This window comes from Triturus cristatus, chromosome 12 (assembly GCF_964204655.1).
Source record: "Triturus cristatus chromosome 12, aTriCri1.1, whole genome shotgun sequence".
NCBI classification, from domain to species: Eukaryota; Metazoa; Chordata; class Amphibia; order Caudata; family Salamandridae; genus Triturus; species Triturus cristatus.
The window spans coordinates 507,821,582-507,843,140 of record NC_140595.1 but is presented as its reverse complement, the minus strand read 5'-3'; the positions used below and the strand labels follow the sequence as shown (position 1 = coordinate 507,843,140).

Here is a 21,559-nt window from a genome sequence, read left to right as displayed (position 1 = left end):
ATGAGCAGATATGAAACTGAAATATATGAAATGGTAAGTGCACAGGAAATCCATAGAGAGTACATGGGCTGGATACTTGTAATTGCATGTTTCCTAGCTCCATGATGGATTCACTGTACCCTGAGATGGCAGGAATATAACCTATCGGAGCTAGGGCAGTGACCCTGCCCACAGGAAGTGATCACTTAGAAAGTTTAGGCACCCTAAAGGTAGGTAGCCCATTAACTACTAGGTGTCTCACCATTTAATACCCCTAAACATAGCATTTAGGTGCCATCCCAGGATCTTGAACCTTAGATTTGATGGACACAAAGAAGAAACGGACCAAGAAGAAGTGCTGCCAGAGAACTGAAGCCCTGCTCTAGAGAAATTGGTGCCAAACCCTGCCTGCTGCCTTAACGACTCGACCATTCTGGTGTGCTGCCTCGCCTTGCCACTGTAATGACTCCAAGAACCACAGAGCACCTCCCATCTTTGACAAATTGTCAAAGAGCCTCCTTTGGAGCAGAGACCCTTCTCCCCTGTAGCAGTAGGCACTGAACCGCAGACACCGGTCTTACCGACTTGCTACTCCCTGTTGACTGACGCAGCACCCTGACCAAAAGTGGTACACAAGCTCCAAATGATCAGATCTGTCCCCCCACCAAGTTGGAGGACACCAGGACCTACCAGAGCGGTACAGCGCCAATACCTGGGGTACCAGAAACCCTGCACTGAGACTGAAAGTTCACTCCCGACTCCAACTGCCCAGGAAGCAAGTACCCATCGAGGGACATCCAAACCCCTCGGACCCACTTCGTGAGTGGCCCAGCTGTCCCAAAATCAGCTCTTCAAGCTGCATGCTCCGGACTGTGAGGACATCTTGACGCAGGCTGCCCGGCTGACCTCTCTGGTCTGCACCCGGCTCGACTGGCCCCAGTATCGTTTATCCAGCTGTGTTGCCATGGTACTGAGACCCTTGCAATCTGCTCTCTTAAGTGGGGTCCCTGGGTCTTACCTGTAAGTCCCATTGTCCAGGGCATTTTCAAGTGGCCCCCTCTCCTGTAGTACTCCAGCTACTAACAAACTCAGCACCCTGCTTCCGGCCGAATCCAGGACTTTCCCAAGAATCCACTGGTGGAACCTTGGACCTGGCCTTGCTAACTAACAGGATCTGAGAGATGAACCTTGAAAGTAGACTGTATAATTTTATATGCATATTTGTCTTTTTCTCCATTGATTTCAATGGTGTGTATTTGCGCACAAATGCAATCGATTTTTTTTTTTAACTCTAAAAATTCATAACTTTAAAAATACTTATTGTAGAGTGAAGTTCTTGGTCTGAAAAGTTATATAAAAATTGATATTTTTTCAAATTGGTCTTGGATTTATTCTGGAGTGTGTCTCGTTGATTGTCTCTGCGAGTAGAACAAATGCTCGCCCACACTACCCTAAATAGAGTGTTAGTATTATCTACTTTTGCCTTTGTCAACAAATAAGTAAATCACTGGACTCTCTGCACTGTGTACTGCGGTTTAGTACACTACAAAGAGAGCCAGCTTCCTACAACATTCTACTCCTCCTCTTTCATATCATACAGTGGAAATTCTTGCCAGGTCTGTTACAGCGTAGGACCTATGGTATGAATAACTCAACCTGACTTTTAAGATGACACCTTGCTCAATGGAAATATTCTCGGTGGTAGCAAGCAATGCTTCTTTACAACAACGCTCTAATAAATGGATCATAAATAGGGCTCCCAGTTTTCTGTTTGTACCGATTTTTACCGATAAATACAGACAAAAAACGATTTTTTCCTGTCTGTATTTATTTTTAGAAACCGAAAAATACTGACAATTGGCCTTTGGATATTTTTTTCTACTGTCAATCATGAGTGCCAGGTCAGTAGATGTACAGATTGAGAGGTAGGGGAGATTAATTAAGTACAGAGCTATAGTTATTTATGCTATTGTACAAGGCAAGTGTTTTCAGATAGCAATATTGCACTGTATACTGCTGAAACCTTTTGGACATTCAAAAGTGAATATACATTGATCAGTTACATGTGGAAAAATACCCATTGCAGCTTCATTTTTACATAAAACACAAAATAAAAATGTAAAAATATGGCAAAAAATGATCAATATAGACGGGAATGCTGTAAAATAAATACCATAAAACCAGGATCCCTAATCCTAAATAGTAAATGTGAGATTAACATTGCCCATGTTTAATGTTGTACCGCACCTTCAGAAGGAGAACTCGTGTATATCATTGTCTCCGCACAGTGCCATTCTAGAGCGAATACCTCTGTGTGGCCAGTTGAGGCAATGAATGAACTATAACCTATTTGAATCAATAATATGCCCACCCCTTTGCATCCAATGCAGTAGTTTATCAATTCCTCTTCCAATCTCTCTCCCACCTCAGTGAAAGTCTCCTTAGCTTTGACAGATTTGCCTCCTTCCTGGCAAATGCCATCATGTCTCTCTCCCGTCTCAGCAGCAAAACGCCAGAAATTCTTCTTTCCGTCTCCATGCTATCTCTGAATTGGCTAAAATTTCTCTTTGCCTATGATCGCTCCCTCACAGACATGGGCCAGATTATACTTTATTTTATTTCCCATTCTCTTGTTTGTTCTGTTTTTCTTTTGAAGCATATTTTTTACCACCTTTCCTTTTGAATTAATTTCTGTTCTCGCACTTCTGCTTCCTGATGATTGCCGCCACCAGATTTGCATCATGTTCATCCACTTCAGTTTTCCACCATTGCATCCTCATATCTACTGCACTGATGATAGGCCACAAAAGTAAGCTTGCTATAGTGTTTGCATAGGAGGAGCTGGGGTGCAGGATGAGGAAATGAAAAGCTAGGAAGAGCTAGCTATGAAGAGATACCAAAACCTATGGAGGCCTGAGTATGAGGAAGATCCACTTGCCCACTGTGTTCATGTTGTACAGGTCAAGTGAAAAACAAGGAGGTTGGTGCTTTAAGTTTCTCTCTGCATACACATTGAGCTCAATTTTTATTCTTTTACCAGCACAGACCCAAATGTGCGTGGTTGCATAGTGGCTTGTTGCTGTCTACGGACTTGAGTTGGGAAGGACAGGACATGAAATAAATTCCCTCGTTGAAATTCACAAACTATAGCCATCAATGGTTGACCATATACAAACCATAAATCATTATTATCCAGAAAACTAAAAATATGGAACTCCTTATCTCTTGTAAAGCAGCATGTAGGGCATTTTCAGACAGAAGAAAATGGTGTAAATCTGACCTGCTCCGAGTGGGGATAAACGTAAGCAGCTGCTTACCTGATTGGGCATGCTGCATGAGCTCAAAGTAAAAGTGTGGAAGAGGTACCTCGAAATAATGGTCAACTTCACAAAACTCCCATATTGCTCTTGGGAGTAAGATTGTGCTGAGGTGCCACTTGGGATGCCTAGAGGTGTTTTAAAAAAATATATAATTATCTGATACAAAAAGGAACTCGGTGTTCTAATCTAAATATAACTTGGTGAAAGCTACAAGTCCTATTGACACTGAATCAACCTTCTATTTGTCCAAAGCATTGAGGCACTGCACACCAAATCAGCCTTTCATTTTTCCAAAGCGCGGAGGGATAAAACCCTGCCAAAGTAATAAATCAGGTAGAGAACAATTTGAATGATTTCAGGAATGCCAGCAACTCGCTGAATGCATCGAATTTAACAACAATATTTTAGTTAAATTGTTAAGAGTTACTCTGGCGTCCTGAAATGAAAATGGTTCCCAAAAGCATTAGGGAGTTTGCAATATTTAGAGCTATTCACCTTTATTTTATTTAGGCAAGTCACAAGCCATAGCATATACCTGCCAATTCACACAGGCAGTTGGATTATTAGCGGTGATGTCCCAAGAAGGCCCAGCAGGATTATGGCCAAGTGATTTTCAACCTGCCACATAATATGAATTGCATACAATAAAATTAATTTACCTAGTCATGAGTTATCATGAAAATCTGTCGTAGAACTTGTCCACCTGGGCCTAAGTTGAATAGGCCTGCTCTAGAGGGGCACTGCACACTTTCACTTACTACTATAGCAAAACATTTAAAAATCATTGATTGTTTGGGAAATACACTACACTCATTTATTACATTATTCTATTTTCATTTTGTGTTTTAATTGTATTTTAACAGGTGTACAAAAGAAAAACTGAAGCTGCCAAAAAAGAGTACCTGAAAGCATTAGCTGCATATAGAGCAAGCCTCGTTTCTAAGGTACGTATGAAGTTTGTTTTAGGTGAGCAAAATCTGTTTACTTTTTTCCCAGACTTGCTAGCGGTAATATAACCATTTTCAGCATTAGCCTAGTTACTGGTAGTAGATTTATCATAACTAAAAGAACATACTAATTGCATACCCAGCCTTGAACAGCATTACACATAATCAATTCTTGTCAAATTTAAAGAGTTAAAGAACGTGGTATTTTGAAGTTGTGTTGTGAAATAGCCTATAAAGCCTGAAAATATGCCAAATGCATCATATAAAATGGCAATGCACTTAAAATCTACTGTTTAGCTTTTTGTGGCATTACACAGTAATTCTAAAAATACCAAGCAATGTAATTAAATACTAAAAGCATTGCCAGGTTCGTCTGAAAATTGCCTGTGTGTTTATTCTAGTTATAATCGCAGACTGAAAGTTGGCTTATTCTTTCACCTTGTGTAGAAGCATTTGGAGTGTTTAAAATTCAAATGTGCAGTACAGACAAACTTTTATACATAGATGATATAAACTATGACTTTGATCATTCTCCTGTTCATCTGGAAACTTAAAATACTTCTGTGGCTGTGGGTACAAGCCATTTGATGCCAAGTGCAATGCTCGATAGAGCCTAAATATAACCACTCCAAATTTCAAATAAATGGGAGAAGCCAGCAACAAAAATTTCATCGTAAGCATAACTTGTTTTCTCGCTTAGCACTTAAATACCACACTTCTGGTGAGCTTAAGTACTGTAAATAACAGATGTTTCTAATCCACTGGGACTTCGTTCTGATAGAAACGTAGGCTCAATGTTTTGAATGTAAAATGCATTTACATGCTATGAGCCATTCTAGTGAGAATGCAAACTAGAATGTCTGAGAATTGCCTAATTCTAAAACAGCAAAGCAATATATTTATCCTTTTCTTGCCCAGGTTTAGGAAAACAGTCACAACAAACTTATTTAACATCCTTAATATCCTGGAATTTGCTCGTCACTTTTCTTCCGCAGTTCACCTTGCGACCAACAAGCCTTGGTACAGCAGAAAGCCATAACTTTGACATCCGGTAGCCCAAGCGAACGTGGTAGCTGCCTGTAACTTTGTGGAAAGCAGGACTACAGTTTCCACAAATGTGCTAGAACATCTGGATTTGGGTGATCCCTCGGAGGGCTGATGGCCAGTGATTCTTTGGATACAGGGCATTGGTATTTCTGCAGCTTGCAGGGGATTAGTTCACTAGTCCAGTGGGAGTCTGAGGGTGCCTCAGGCTTTCGCAGGGGTCCCTCTGTCTGGGGGAAACCAAGAAATAGCTTTGGATGAGTCATGATCAGGCAGTTCAAAGAGCATGGTCACAGGTGCAAGATATCCCTCTTTTGCTTTGATCAAGCCTTGTTGTTGCTGATGCAAGGCCCTTCTTCTGTCCTCTTTGCAGGTTATTCAGAATGAAGGTTCTGGTGTCAAGGGGTCACTAAAATCCCAGGTTTAAGAGAGTTATGGCTGTGGGAGCTAGTAGTAAATGGTCAGAAAGTCCCTGCAGCTAGTCCATCCCTGAGGTGACCACTTCCTGGGGTGTGGGTCACCTTTTCTACCTAGAACCCTCTATTCTGCAACTCCTAAAGATGACAGAAATCATATTTTAGTGTGCAGACCAGGGCGCTCACCCTGGAGATGTGGCTAGCCTTTTGGGGGTGTACCCCTCCTTGCATAACTAATTTCCTGCCTGTTTAGGTGCAAATGTATCTGATGCACATCAGAGATGGTGCAGCCTTTGAAGCTCACTGACTTGAAGTGTCACTGCACTAGCCTGCTTAGGAGGAGGGAGATGTGAACTCCTTCCAGCCCAAGCCTTTGGTCCTGTTCCTAGAAGTGATCGCTCTGCCTGGCATGAGATCAAAATCCTGTCTTGGATACATAAATGCTGGAAGCGTGGGCTGGCCATCCAGGGCACAGAGAGGCTGTGGCTACCAGGTGGGCAACTTATAAGTTAGCTACCTGGGTGCTTGCCACATCATCTATGGCACAAGATTTGTGTCAAGGGTGAGAAGGCCCATTGTTTGATACCAAACATGGTATATTTTGGTAGTACCATAATGGAGCTGCAAACCTCGAATGCCAGTTGTCAGCCCACGTCATCCTATGGACCTCTAACAATTATAGTAGTTTCCAGTGTGGAACACCATATATGGACATATAGGCTTGCACTTATGTCTTCACCTTTATTATACTGCACTCTGCCTCCTGGGCTTAAGAGGCCTTCCTTAGGGGTGTCTGATATATAATAAAAATAGTGTATTGACTGTGCCACTGCCACACATGGTGAAGGCACAGTTGAGTTCAATCAGTTTACCTTGCTCCCGAAGTCTGCAATGGCACTCCTTTTGTCAGTAGACTACTTCGGTCACGCAGGTTGGCACAAAGCCATGCTGCAGCCCTTGGGAACCCTATACCACCAATGCCCTGGGCAAGCCCTAGTACCATACCATATACTAGGGACTTATAAGGGGGTAAAATATTTGCCTATTTTGGATTATCAAGTTAAACATAACAGGTTTGGGAGAGAGCATAGGCACTGGGGTCTGGGGAGCAGACTCCAGTACACTATCAGTCATAACCATCAACATTTGGAGCAGAAATTGTGTGTGGGGATGACCATACAAAAAGAGAGCTTTCCTATACCTTGTGACTGCCCTAGAGACTATCCTTTGTTTGATTCTCCATTTCAACAAAATCAGCAAATATTTAGATGGATGCATTGAACAAGGTAAAACCCTATCATCCTCTCCCATTGTAAAATCAGCAGCTCATGTCCCTGTTCTTTCGAGGGTTCACTTTAGCAGTGCTGTACTTGTGGGCATCCCATAAAGTGTGCTCTTAGTACTGGACATTGTCCTCCATTATGTTGCTATCTGTGTTATCTCCCACAAAAGCCAACCACATTACACTCGCCTGGCTGAGATACACTGGCTTCATGTTGAATGTATATGCTATGTATGAATATAGTACTTCTATAGCTCAAACCTACCTAAAAGGCAGCGGACTACTGTACATGATCAAAGACCAGTATAAAGTCAATGAATGATGGAGGTAGCTTGTTGTGGATGGTTACTGCACTGAGATGTGGTGTTCTTTCAAGAGACGTCTTCTACTCTTTCCTCTTAAAGATAGAATAGTGCAAACTGGGATGTCTGGTTCACAAACCTATCCACTTCAAATCCCTGTCTTACTTCGCTTCTGAGCAAAACAGTCAGGGGGCGACGGAGCATTAAGAGGCAAGAATTATGTACTACTCAGGCCACCCACCTTCAAAACAATTCATGCCCAGCATCAGTCATTCTTAGGTGCCACCTTGCTTCTGTTGAACTCGCTCCCAGTAGATGTAAAAGTAAGCCCCACACTAATCTCTCTTCTCTACTGTCTTACTAAATGAGTCTATCTGATCATCCTCAGGCCTCTCACCTTCCTCTTCAATACTGTGACTATAGCTCTTCTAGAAATCATTATTGCCTTGCTACTGTGTTATACTGTTATTGTTGTAAGTGAAAATCTCTGTAAAACATGCATCATGTTGTTCCATGCAAAGCGCTCCCATGCCTATTGTTGCTATGGTTATATGAAACTGTTAAGTGGCTTAATAAAATGCCTAAAATCTTGAAAATGAATCCTACCAAGACCAAAATGTTGATAGTGGAAACACCAGCCACAAAATTCTGTTGGAACCGATGGGATGGCCTGCTATGCTACAGTGCCAGTGACACCTGTAGAAAATCTGAACACCAGTATGGAGCATTAGTTTCCATAGGACCACAGCTGCCAACTATTACCATATAATCTTACACATATGAAGCATCAGAGAATTCTCCTCCTCTTGACTTTTGCACTTGGAGTTCAGGCAACATCTTAAAAGTCTATGGTAGTGGCAGTAACCCTTATACATGTTACATCATTTAAAAATACTGCACACAGAATGCTACTGTGCTTAAGTAGATGCAGAGAAATACAACCAGCACTGCATGTCTTTATTGGTTGCCTATTGCGAAATGGTTCATTTGAACAAATTATGCCGTGTACACTTCATGGAAAGCCATATAGCCCCAAAGTGGTTGTCCATGGCACTCTCAGCAACGCAACCTGCACTAGTACCCATATAAAGGAATATATTAACCCCTTTGCTGCCAGGCCTCCCCAGCCCCCCCTCCCCCGTGCCATGCCTTTTTTTGGCTATTTGGGGTAGTGTGCGCTGAGGCCCCTGTAACTTTTTGACCACAAAAGGTATCCACGCCAAATGTGCGTCCTTTTCTTCCAACATCATGGGGATTCTAAAGGTACTCAGGGTTTGTGGATTCCCCGGGAGGGGTTACAGAAATGAGCCAAAATGCACCACAATTTTGTTTTTTGGGGGAAAAATTGGAAAAACTGGCTGCAAATGAAAGCATCTGGGTTTTTCCCTGCAAATGTTATCAAAAAAGGGTTTGTGGGGCTGAAATCGCCATTTTCCCAGCTTTTCAGGGATACCAGACTTTTGTCAGACACCCAACATTTTTTACACAGTTTTGGCATTTTTCTGGGACATAGCCTATTTTTGCTATTTTTTGTGCTTTTGACCTCCTTCCAGTTAATGGTAGAAATGGGTACAAAAGCAATAATGGATCCTGGAAAGCTATAAATTTTAGAGAAGTAGACAAAATTCTGAATTCAGCAAGGGGTCATTTGTGTAGATCCATCAGGGTTTCTTTACAGAAACTAACAGTTAAATATAGGATAAATTGAAAATTAGTTGAAAAAAACAGCCTTCTGTGTCCACGTTTTCACCTGTAACTTCTTCTAATTATGTCAGCTCCTTGAAAGCAATACAACGTTACATCCGCTGGACATTACTGGTCGTGGGGATATATAGGACTTGTAGGTTCACCAAGAACCCGACGAACCCAGAGCCAAAAACTGAGCAGCAACTTGCGATGTTTTTTTATTATGTACCGGGTATATAGTAATTATTCTGTAAAAATGTGTACATGGAAAAATCGGTATGAAAGACACCTATGTATTTCTGAAATGGGAACAAAATATAGAGTTTAGAAACAGTAGATATTTGCACATTTCCGAAATTGGGAATACTGCTACTAGCATTTGAATTATCAGTCATTTTTTAGAATGACTTCTTTTTTACACAATGTCTTTCATTTGGAAGGCAGAAATGCATCGAAAGTCAATAGGTAATAACAGTTCCTTTACAAATCTGAATTACCATAAGTCTCCCGATAAAAATGGTACCTCACTTGTGTGGGTAGGCATAGTGCCCCCGACAGGAAATGGCTCAAAAGCCAACATGAACACACCTCAATTTCGCAGTGAAAAATTACCCTTTTTTAGCAAAGTGCCTAGCTGTAGTTTTTTAACCATAGCTCTGCCGGCACCTAGAGAAACCAAGCAAACCTATACATTTTTTAAAACTAGACACCCAGGGGAATTCAGGATGGGGTGACTTGACTGCCTCCCACCAGGTTCTGTTACCCAGAATCCCTTGCAAACCTAAAAAATTGCCCAAAAAAACACATTTTCCCCCCATTTCTGTGGTGGAAAGTTCTGGAATCTGCGTGGATCCACAAATTTCCACCGACTCCGTGTTCCCCAAAGTCTTCTGAGAAAAATGGTACCTCACTTGTGTGGGTCGGCCTAGTGACCGCGACAGGAAACGGCGCAAAACGCAACGTGGACACCTCAATTTCGCTGTGAAACATGACCCTTTTTTGGCAAAGTGCCTAGCTGTAGTTTGTGAACCATAGCTCTGCCGGCACCTAGGGAAACCTAGCAAGCCTATACATTTTTGAAAACTAGACACCCGGGGGATTCCAGGGAGGTATGGCTTGCGTGGATCCCCCAACTTTTCCTTACCCAGAATGCCCTGTGGATTGGAAAGGGGAGATTCTCCCCTTTCCAACGATACCTCTCCTGTCTTTCTACGTGCTGAGATAGCCCCCTGAGCACGTAAAAAGTGAAACTGAAATGAGCCTCTTGGCTCATTTCAGTTTCACTGTAATGACGTCGGCGCGACGTGCGCACCGATCGTTATTACAGAGAAAGCAGGGGGGGGGGGGCCTCGGGAGCTGGGGAAGCTCTTCCCCAGCTCCCGAGGCTATTTTGAATTAAAGGGAATCCCTCTGGTACCCGCACCAGAGGGATTTCCCAGGGGATGCCTCATGACGAGCTGGACTCGTCATGGGCACACGAGAACTGTGTGCCATGACTAGTCCAGCTCGTCATGGGCATTCAAGGGAAGGAATGCAATTGCACTGAAAATAATTTAGAAAGAAATAATAAACATCTTTTCTTGCTATGACAATTCCCTAGGCAATTGTGTGCCCAGGCTTTGAAATTACATAGGGGAGATTCAGCACACTTCCGAGAACTCGCTGAGTGTTTATAATTTCGCCTATGTAACCTAGTGTAGCATTGTTTCCATACAATACTTTTCGATATTGTGTGGATGTCTGAGTTTAGCAAGAAAATCTTTTCCTAGTTCTCCTTTAATAGCATCTGTCTTAAGAAACTTACAAATTAGGTTCGATTTACCTTACAGTAGGCATAACATGTTTGCACCATGTGCTGATGAAGATCATATGCTTTGCACACTCCTGCCATCTCATGTTGGGCATTGACATTGAAAGTTGTTTTTCTTTGGAAAAGATGTATTGGTTTTAATGTGACCCATGATACCTCTCCTGAACCAGGACATAGACTCCACTTAGATTGTTTTTATTTTCACCAATGGGTTCTGACATATCTAGGAGAGCTCCTATCCGACTGTACCTCAGAAGAGACATTGAAACACAGAAATCACTACCCGTCCCTTAACACAAAAAGACATCACATGCTTTAGACCTGCATCAGACCCCAATTTTTAGGGGCAAGTCGTATGCAAATGGCTTCTGTGTAAAAAGGGTATGAATACTACACCTTTGGAATTCTCTCATAATTGTAACAGAAGTTTCCTGTAGTCTGCTCAACATCAGGTCTGCAACCTCCTGAGGGACCAGAAAGAATTATCCTCTTTAGCTTATCAGGCCTTTTAGTGTAACCGAGCTCTGGACATGAAGAGATGCATGGTGGATGTAGTTTAGAATGCAGCACCAAGGTTTTCCAAGCTGTCAACAGTACATGATATTGTAGTTATTGAAAGAACTTACTACAATATCGAAGATGGTCGGACTGCCAGTAAACTGGAATCGAATAGGAGGAGTCCTAAATATTTCTCATACAAAGGATTACACTTGGGAAAGCATTCTTTTTCAAGTCCCTGAACAAAACCCACATCCAGAACAAAGGTCACTCCCCAGATGTCTTAGTTGGCACATTTAGAGGATCTTCTCCACAGTTGGACATCAATTGAGCCTTGGCTCCAGTGCATGGAACAGGCCAGACAGTGCAATGCCTGAAGCCGTGAACCACGTCCAAAGATGCCTGAGAATTCAGTGCCAACACTGCTCCCAAGCCATCTCTGTCACAAAACCAATCTCAGATCTGGGACAGCATCGAGGCCCAGAGTTCCAACCTTGACACAGACACACCACCTCTGCCCCAAGTGCCTACACTGCTTGCCTTGGAACTGGCAAAGATATCAAAATCCAGCTCGAAATCAGCTTCAGCACCAAGTGAAATACAGCAGGCATAAGATAAAGGAAAACAATCCGATGTTAGTCAAGGGAGGCTATATATCTTCAGGCATATTCTAGCATGACTGCTCAAACTTGTCAAACTCACACAAAAAATAATCTCACATTCAAAGAAGCAATCTCAGAAGATCTCATGGTACATCCCGTTCCCTAGAAGGCCCGTCGCACCACTCCTTCACCTGCACAGTCTCCATGCCCAGGTTAGCTGGGTAATACAAGTTTAGATAAGAATCCCACTGTAAGGCAGCCAGGCCCCTACGAGGACCCGGTACTCGCAGATGAAATGACATAGATGACCCCTGATAGCACTATAATGTTGATCCACCAGGAGACCAATCTTTGGAGCTGTCCTATCAATGCCACCCCCACCTGACAGTACTACTGCATGCCACACAGTTGTCCAGCCTGTTGCAGACTGTCATTCAGAAGTTCAGGTTTCATGTGGTGGATGAAGGTGATGATTGCCTCATTGAAAAGATGTCAACAACAGAGCAGTCTGCAGGTTCCTTCTGGTGTGAAAAATAATCCTTAAATCTCTACAGAAAACGTCAAAGACCCTGTCAAAGCACAAGTTGTCCTGCCTAGGGTCGAGAAAAGGTATACAGAGGTGCCACAAGACCCCATCTACATAAGATGTCATGGTAACACAGATTGACTTGTATTGCATACAACAGGCAAAAGGACTTTCATGCAAGCTATGAGGAGCACTACTTCACATGTCAAAGAAGACCAGCAAATCTGTGCTGCAGGCAGGCAAGTAACAGTGTGGGCTATCCTGCATAACCCTCTTTATTGGGCTGCTCTCAAGGTATGACAGATATCACTGGGGGAAGTTGGAGGAGTTAATAAAGTGCCTACCTGACACATGCAGAAAGGAACTTGTTCCAGTAAAATAACCATCAGAAATGCAGAATTAGGTGCACCCTAAATACAGCCAACACTGCCTCCAGTGAAAACAAAGCCAGCATTCTCCTTCAATGTATTGCTTGACTTGGGAGCATCTGGTTTCTGAGGTATAACATCATATTCTCAATGTGGTTTGGAGAACAGCTTTTCACCCCACAAATTGGCGCTATGTAGGAAAAGATGAAACAACAAAAATACATACACTGCAGAAGCTAGGGGACACTCCAAACACAGCCATCAAAAGTGGCATTTTGAAGACCACAAGCTTGTGCTAGTCTCTACTGTAACAGCCACATCAGACCTTTCAGGAGGGTCAGTTATCCAAGATGTACTCTACAGGTCGCTTCTAAAACAAGAGGTGTAAAAAGAAAGGGCATCTGTCTCCAAGCAGTGACCTTCCACACATTCCACCTGACCAATCAACACCAGAGGCCTGGGGTTATATCTTCCACAGTGTGAAGAAATAATCTTGGACAAACGGGTACACTCTCCATTGTTGACGGCTATTGCCTGCAGTTTCATACCATGCCTCTCAATTTACTTCTACACTGGCACATTAGCCAAGCTCATAAAGCCTGCTTCAAGAAGTGTAGGCACTGGCTAAAAGGGGAGTTGTCAGGCATGTCCTACCAAACCAGTGGCAACAGAGTGTTTATTCCCCTAACTTTCTCATCTCCTAGAAGGACAGAATGTTGCGACTCATACTAGACCTCCAACCACACAATCAATACATCATGTTTGAGCACCTTAAGATGACGATTTCCAAGATTGTATTCGGTTACTGACAGGTAATACATGGTAACCCTCGATCTCATGAATGCCTACTAGCACATCCATTTTCACCCAGTAAACAACCAGTGTATCGGGTTTGTGGTAAATGGAATCCATTATCACATCAAAGGGCCACCATTTGTGGGTAAAACACCCCCTTGAGTACTTGTTGTAGCTGCGTATTTTTGTCGCAGTGCCATCTTTGTCTTTCCATACCTAATGGGCTGGCTGGTAGAAACAGCTTACCATAATCTCTTGCTTGCACTGAACATTGCCTTCTCGCTCGCACTGAACATTGCCTTCTCGCTCCTTCATATGTTGAGTTTACCATCAATGCCAAAAATATCCCCTTTGCCCTAGTCTAAACAAACATTCTTGTGAGCCATACTCAAATTAGAGACCTGCAAAGCATTCACAGGCTGCTTCATCGTCATGCTCTTTGACAGTAGGACTGATGTTGAAACAGTTGCAAATTGATGGCAACTTATATTGCAGTAGTACTAAATGCTCTGCTGCACATGCACTTTCTGCAAGAGTAGCTTCGAAGAACATGCTCACAAGGGAATGGACAGTGGGAGGATCTAGTGTTGGTGGAGCTCAGGGGGTTAAGCACAAACTGCAATAATGGACCAACAAGACCGGTTACAGGGCAGGTCATTCCTCAGTGGACAACCATAAGTGATCAACTACATTGATGCATCCCTCATGGGGTGAAGAACACAAATGGGCCAACTTGCAGTCAAAGGTCTCCACAACAACAACAAGTCTCAATGTACTCACAGTGAAGGCAGTACGCTAATGCCATAAATGTTCACCAAACTCACTTGTCTAAGCTGACTTCATGTCCTTCTCCTGGCAAAACACTTACCTGGAATGAACAACCACTTTGCAGACCTGCTCAGGAGGACACATCAGCAGACACAATATTGTGACACCAGTGCCCAGGTAATCCAAAAATACTTACACTGCTGGAGGACCACAATGGTAGATCTGTTTGCCATGCATGGGAATGTAAAATGCCAAAGCTTTACCTCCAGGTACCCAGACCCAAAGTCTGGCAATGACCTGTGGATGAGTTGGACACGGATATTTCCATATGCTTTTCCTTGAATACTACTCATTTCATATGTAGTGCACAATAAGGGCCATTCTCAAAGCACCTACCTGGGCAATGCAGCATTGGTACTCGCTGCTTCTTGAAATGTCCATACATCCCCATAACAAGCTGTCTCTACATCCAGACAGCCTCACCCAGTATCTAGGTCATGTGCAACAGTCCAACCTCAGGGCCCTGAATCCTGTGAAATGGAACCTGAAATCTTAGCTACTAGACGAGGGCATACTAATTCTAATGGAAGCCCAAAGGTCCACTATGACGGCTTGTTAAATGGCCACTGAAACTTATAAATCCACTTTTGTAACGGTCTCCGTAAGTAGCCCATATAGGTTTATGTGAATGACTACTGTAGCAGCTCCCCTGCAAAATAAAGAATGCCATTTTCAAGATCTCTGTTAGGGCCTTTATGAAAGGCCTTGAAAGGGTGATTCCTCTTACAGCCTTACAAGTCCCTTCATGGAACCTCAACTTTAGTCTTACACAATTCATAGGGCTGCGATTTTAGGCATTAAACTCTAGCCGATTGCAGTTCCACTCACGGAAAGTGATATTTTTTGCTGCAGTCACTTCTCTCCATTGAGTTAGTGAATTGCAAGCACTAATGGTAGAGGGGCAATGTATTCAGGTGCACAAAGATAGTCATCCTCTGAACACTCCCTTGTTTTCTGCCTCAGGTTGTCTTTTTCTGTGTAAATCAAACTATTGATATGACAAGTTTGTTATCCCAAACTTGGTTGAGAAAGAGCCTTAAACACACCAGATGTTGAAAGAGCCCTTATGTGCTTGTTGACCTACCTAAGCCAATAGGGACACCAAGTAGTTCTTTGTAGCTTTAGGCCTGCTCTTTCTTGAAATAGCAATTTCTAAAATAGGCCACATCAGATGGATTGTCAAATGTGTTCAGGTTTGCTATGCCGGTGCCAACTACACTTTTACAGACATTCCACACACAAGTTGGAAGCCACTATGGCATTCCTAGGCAACCTTCCACTCGCAGACATATGAAGAGCTGCTACATGGTCCATGATCCACACTTTAGCAGACATTACTGTGTGGACATTTGTGCCCAACAAGAGGCACAAGTTGGGCAAATTGTACTGAAAATCTTCCGCTTCTGCTCAAAAGCTATCACATGAGGAAGAAGGGCACTGATTTTTAGTCTATGAAAATTATGTAATCTGCATAGCACAAGCTGTAATCGTGTAAAAGTGGTTACCAGTTTGTAATGCTCCAGATTCCTATGTGACCGACCACTTCTCTGGATACATAATCATGCTCTGATGTTTTCAACAAACTATCCGTTTTTCAAATACATATTTACCTAACAGTTCACCTAGGCTTACTTGCTTGTCATCACCACATCTACTTCCTCTAACCTATATGGAAAAAGCATAAGCTAAGGTGGAGTCTGCGTCCTAGTGCATGTGGGTTTTTGGACAAGTATCACAAGTCACATCAAAACCAAAACATGTATTTCAAAGAATACCATCTTGCAATGTCTGTTGCCAACAACAATTGGCAAAGCATGCAACTCTACAGCACTAAAAGCTGCAAAAGAGTGTTACAGGTAAGTAATATCTTTCTTAGTACTAACATGTCAGTTGAGTGATACTCTTGTTAAAATAATTTAAATGGTTTGGCTAAATATGCTGCAATAACGTTTGGTTTCCCAATTTGTTTCACATAGGCTGCTGCAGAATCAGCTGAAGCACAGACAATACGATCTGTTCAGCAGACGTTGGCTTCTACAAATCTGTCGTCCTCTCTTCTCATGAATAGTTCTCTTTCTCAACATGCATCCATATCTGCTGCTGCTCAGACTCTACAACAGTCTCTTCCTAGGCCAATAGCACCCAAACCTTTGTCCATGAGGTTGCCGCAGAATCAGATAGTTACATCTGTTACCATTACACCAAACATGTCTTCAAACATTGGAACTCCATTAATGAGCTCAATGGGAGCACCAATGGTTGCATCACCTCCTACATCACAATTGAGCCCTTCGATTCAAACGCAGCAGCAGCAATTACAGCAGCTCCAACAACAACAGCTGCAACAGATGCAGCAACAGCAGATGCACCAGCACCAAATACATCAACAAATACAACAGCAAATGCAGCATCAGCATTTTCAGCATCACATGCAGCAACATTTGCAGCAGCAACAGCAGCAACATATTCAGCAACAGATGAGTCAGCAGCAAATGCAACACCAGTTGCAACAAATTCAGCTTCAGCAAATGCAACAGCAGCAAATGCAACACATGCAGCATCAGTCACAGCATTCTCCTCGGCAGCACTCCCCTGCGGGCTCACAGATAGGGTCCCCCATCCCATCAATTGGGAGCCCTCAGCCACCACAACAGCAACACCAATCACAAATACAATCCCAAGCACAGACTCAAGTATTATCACAAGTCAGCATTTTCTGAAGATAAATGCACTTGCAACTTGCATTCATCGGTGGTAATTGTGTTTTGTTGGAACCTGTAAATTGTTGGTATGGGTTATGCAAGGATGCATAACAGATCAAAATATTCTCTAATGTGTCTATTAGATAGGCAATAAAGAACTACAATGTAGCAGTGCATCATCTTTTAGCTTATTAAATCGTTTTCTTTAAAATTGAAAGCTGTGCTGTTTTCTGTGACGCCTTTTTAAGTTATTGGACATTTTCCTAAAATATGTGAATACAACGTCCAGATGAATACACTACTTGGATGTTATCATAATCACAGACTTTCACTTGAGAATTGCACCATACTGTAAGTATAAGCCCTTGTTTCTTTTCAAGGGCAGAAATGCACTTCAGGGCAGAGGGAACCTTATTGGGCTCTCATAAGCACAGTTGTAACTACCTGTAAAATTATGATTTCAATTTCATACAATTGTATTTGTATGAAATGAATAGTTGATGGCATTTTTGCCATGCAAATTGTAAATCGCAGATATTTGCCAAAGCTCTCTGTTTTCCTCTCTGAAACGTCGCGAGAAACGGAATGCAAATAGTTAAACTTCATGTTGATCTTTTCATTCAATTCTTTACTGGATTCGTTTTCCAAAAAATAAAACCTCTTTGTAATGATATGTATATTGGCAGCATACCCAACTATGTACATTCTAATTAGAAAAGAAATGTGAATACTATATTCTGTGTCCAAGTGATGAGATTCTTTAAAAAAAACCAATGTATTTTTAAAAGGGAAATGCACTTACTGTAAAAACAGTTACTTCAAGAGCTAAGTTTAAAAAATGCAACAGTTGTAACTTACTGTAATACTGGTAGAATATTTAAAAGATGTCTACATCTGAGTTATTGGTGTAAATATTTTCTTTCTAAGTTGTACGTTTTCATATCATGTGTTGTAAAGTTTTCATAAACGAGTCTTTAATGTAAAACACTGGTTTCATGAACTATTAATTGCAACATCGCTTATTGTGTTTTATGCTGTTTTATACTTTTTTATGATTTTCAATAGCAGCAATTAAGTTGTTTGTAATTTGCTTAACTGAAAAAAAGCTTTTATCTTGCTATAGAATAAACACATTTCAGTAAAGCCTTTGGTGTTGCCTTTCTTCATCAGAAAAACTATATGGCTCTTTAAAATGTAATGTGTCTGTCAAAGAGGAATTTTTGCACCTCCTGAAGTAAGTGCTACCATTTAAAGTTAATGGGGATTCATTGGCGTTGCATATTTTTACACGAAAGAGATTATATTGCTCCTAACAGACTTTGTGTGATTGGTTGTCTTACAGGTGTCTGCTTGTTAAATACATGCAACATTTTTATGTCGCAAACCAAAAACAACATACATTTATTAATGTTTTTTTTTTAAGTTGTCATCTATATTGTGTGTCGTTATAAGGACTGTGCAATGTATGGTAAGTCTTTTCACTGATGGCATTTGGCGTTTTCCACGTTGATGCTTTTTCGCTCTTACACCTTCTGAGTTTCTTCTGTGTCACACTTGACGAAGACTGGACTTAGTATATGCCTATGGGTTGAACAAAGCCGAACAGTAGAGTGAAGGGAAAAGCAAAGAAATAGTTAGTAGCTAAGGTCACTTCCTTTTTTTTAACTGCCAAAAAGCTCACTAATATGGAGGTCCTATGTTCTTAGATAAGGTCACATTAAAGGACTAATAACGGCATTTATTATTATACATCTGAAGGTCACATTAGACGTCTGAGATGGGACACGTTTTTGCAAGTGTTACCACGAAACGGCTGCTCGAACTATGAAATGTGCTTGTCATGGTACAGAAAGATTTCTGTGTGGTTGATGGCTCTTGTCTTTTAAAATGTTTGAATGCCATTATTGTGAAGCAAACATATTCTTTTGTATATCATGATTTTCAGTTTTTCTTAAGTATACGCTGCTTTCATATCTTGGCTACCAAGAGACTTGGTTGAACAGAAAGTGTTGCATGAGCTGCGTTGCACAATAAACATTGTCTGTGACACTTACAGAAAACAAATGGTTAGATGTATTATTTTCTCTCACTGTGATGTTACCTACATGCCAGTGTTAATACTTTGGGATTTTACTTACTGTGACAGCAGATACTTGATGGTGGTGGGGGTTCAGGTTGCGGTGGAGGGAATGAAAAAAATAATGTAAAAATCACTTGCCTGCCTGCCGGCCGCCGCCGTCTTTCGGTCCTCTTCGCCTGCTTCCAGGACTCCAAGCAGGAAGCACACAGCCTCCCTAGACATTTTCAGTGTTGTTACAGCAGCATTGTGATTGGTCTGAGCACCATGGTTCGATGCTCAGAGAGGGTCTGGGGGGCTGTGCATGTTCTCCAACCAGGCTGTGCAGTACAGCCTGGTGGAGAACATACAAAATGTGCATGACTGTTTGGTCGGCACAAGGCGGCCGGCGAAACAGTCATGTTCACTTTAGAGAGTGTTCACCACTCCTCCCCCTGCTCCTCTGTGACAGCCTTGCCCCTAACCAGCTGAGCAATGACGGAAAAATGAAATGATAATAACAATGTGTTTTCCTTTTTTTTTCTTTTTCTTTTTTTGACCTGCTTACAGAGCAGTGGGGCCGCGCTTCTCCTCCTTAGCGGAGAAGCTGCCCCTGTTTACTTAAGGGCAAATTATGAAAATTGGGATCTTGCATTGAAAAGGATTAGCAAACTCAAGCTTGTTGTGTATGCACACTACCCCTTGTGTGGAAAAAGAAAAACCTACAAGTTTCTCATATACTTAGTCATTATTTTGACAGATTTTAAATATGATCGAGGGTCTCACTTAACCCCTTGTGTGCTTCGGACGGCCCCCGGCCATCCGAAGTCACGGTGGGCGTGTGCGGAGGATGGCCGTGGGCTGTCCTAACCCCGCCCACTCATTAAAACACCCACAGAGCGTGAAAATTCAGGCAGCGCGGAAGGAGTTAATGATTGTGCCACACACTACTAGATAAGCAGGCTCGCTCATGGTGCTTTTTTATAACCTTTACAGGCACGTATTCCTGATTAGCTATGTATAAGTGTTTAAAATATGTCAATACAAGACTAAAGTAACACTGCCTATTTTGCAGTGTATGGTCCGTTTTCAACGTGATTTCAAAAGTATGTAAATGAGAACTTCACCAACCGTTCTGCAGTGAAGTCTTCCCACTCATTTTGCATTCAGAAAATATTGCATGCAGCAGGTTGAGGTTATCATTGCCACCCTTGAGTTCGCCTCATTTCTAAAAAACCTAAACAAAAAGTACATTTCAATTCACACCTGCTGTCTTTTTTTTTTTTTTTTTTTCTATGGCTGTTTATTGTACAAACAGTAGGGAAAACCTGAGCACTTCTGAAAGAAAATCTATACAGTGTAAGCGCTTGCTAATTAATGTTAAAAGTAACAAAGAAATATAAACTGCTCTTTTTAGAACGAGTGAATGCATTTAGCAGCCACAGGGAAGCAAAAACTTAATAAACCTAATCTAATTAAAATTTCATCGATAGATCGCACCCCTAACAATGTTGTTCCTTTCACATTAAGATTCTGGTCATGATTAACACTTACTGATTTTAATTTTCATTTTTTCATAAGCGTTTTAAGATTGGTGCCTTTAGTTATTTGCAATTTATAACAAGACTGCTTCAATATAGCTTCTGACAGGACAGATGCTGTAATTAATCAAGCAAAGCAACCAGAGAATGGAAGCCAATTGTGATCAGAAGAGAAAACACGAGAAATTGACTCAGTTTAGAAAGAAAAATGCCATAGAAGCTCCACTGGTAAAACGAGGACGTTGCTTTCCAGCTGGCAGACTTTCTGCCCTGCCATGCTTACCTACAGTCATGTTTCATTGTTTGAAAAGATAAGTATACTGTTGGAAAAGTAGAATGACTGCCATAGATGCTCATTTTAAAAAATGCTCAGATTTCAGAACTCCAAAAGAAAGTCTCCTTAAACTGAATTTGTCTCGACTAGCTTTTATTTTCTTGGTCACCTCAGCATCAAAGTGATCTTAAGGCTGTCCCTCTTTAAAACAATTCGCCTTTTCCTTGTTAAAATATTAGGTAACTCAACATTACAATGCATGCACTCTGGAATAACACTTCTATATTTTTTTTATTTTATATATTGTTCCTAAAAGAATAATATCATAACCACAGACTTTATTGCCAGGCCACTAATCTGGTGCTTGTCATTCGTTGCTATAGTAAACATTTTCCCCTATAAATTGTGTGCTTTATTTTTGTGGTGATTTGCCACTTTTTGATGTAGCCTTCAGACCTAGACTTTACTAGACCACAGGATAATATCACAGTTCCACTGGCATTTCAAACGGTAAATGCTTAGCCAGCCTAAAGAGTTCAGTTTATTGTCAATGCTTACCTAAGCTAATTTAAAGAGCTCATTT

The 21,559-nt window shown here is 41.7% G+C and overlaps 1 protein-coding gene across 1 annotated transcript in view; it reads left to right on the top strand.

Moving 5' to 3' along the window:
* Positions 1 to 19,169, top strand: part of TOX3 (TOX high mobility group box family member 3) — a 167,613-nt gene extending 148,444 nt beyond the window's left edge. Inside the window, exons 7-8 of the mRNA XM_085637654.1 lie at positions 4,163 to 4,243; positions 16,380 to 19,169. Coding sequence (XP_085493780.1) covers positions 4,163 to 4,243; positions 16,380 to 17,123 — 825 coding nt within the window. The 3' untranslated portion in view covers positions 17,124 to 19,169. The remainder of the gene's footprint in view (positions 1 to 4,162; positions 4,244 to 16,379) is intronic.
* The last annotated feature ends 2,390 nt before the right edge of the window (positions 19,170 to 21,559 follow it).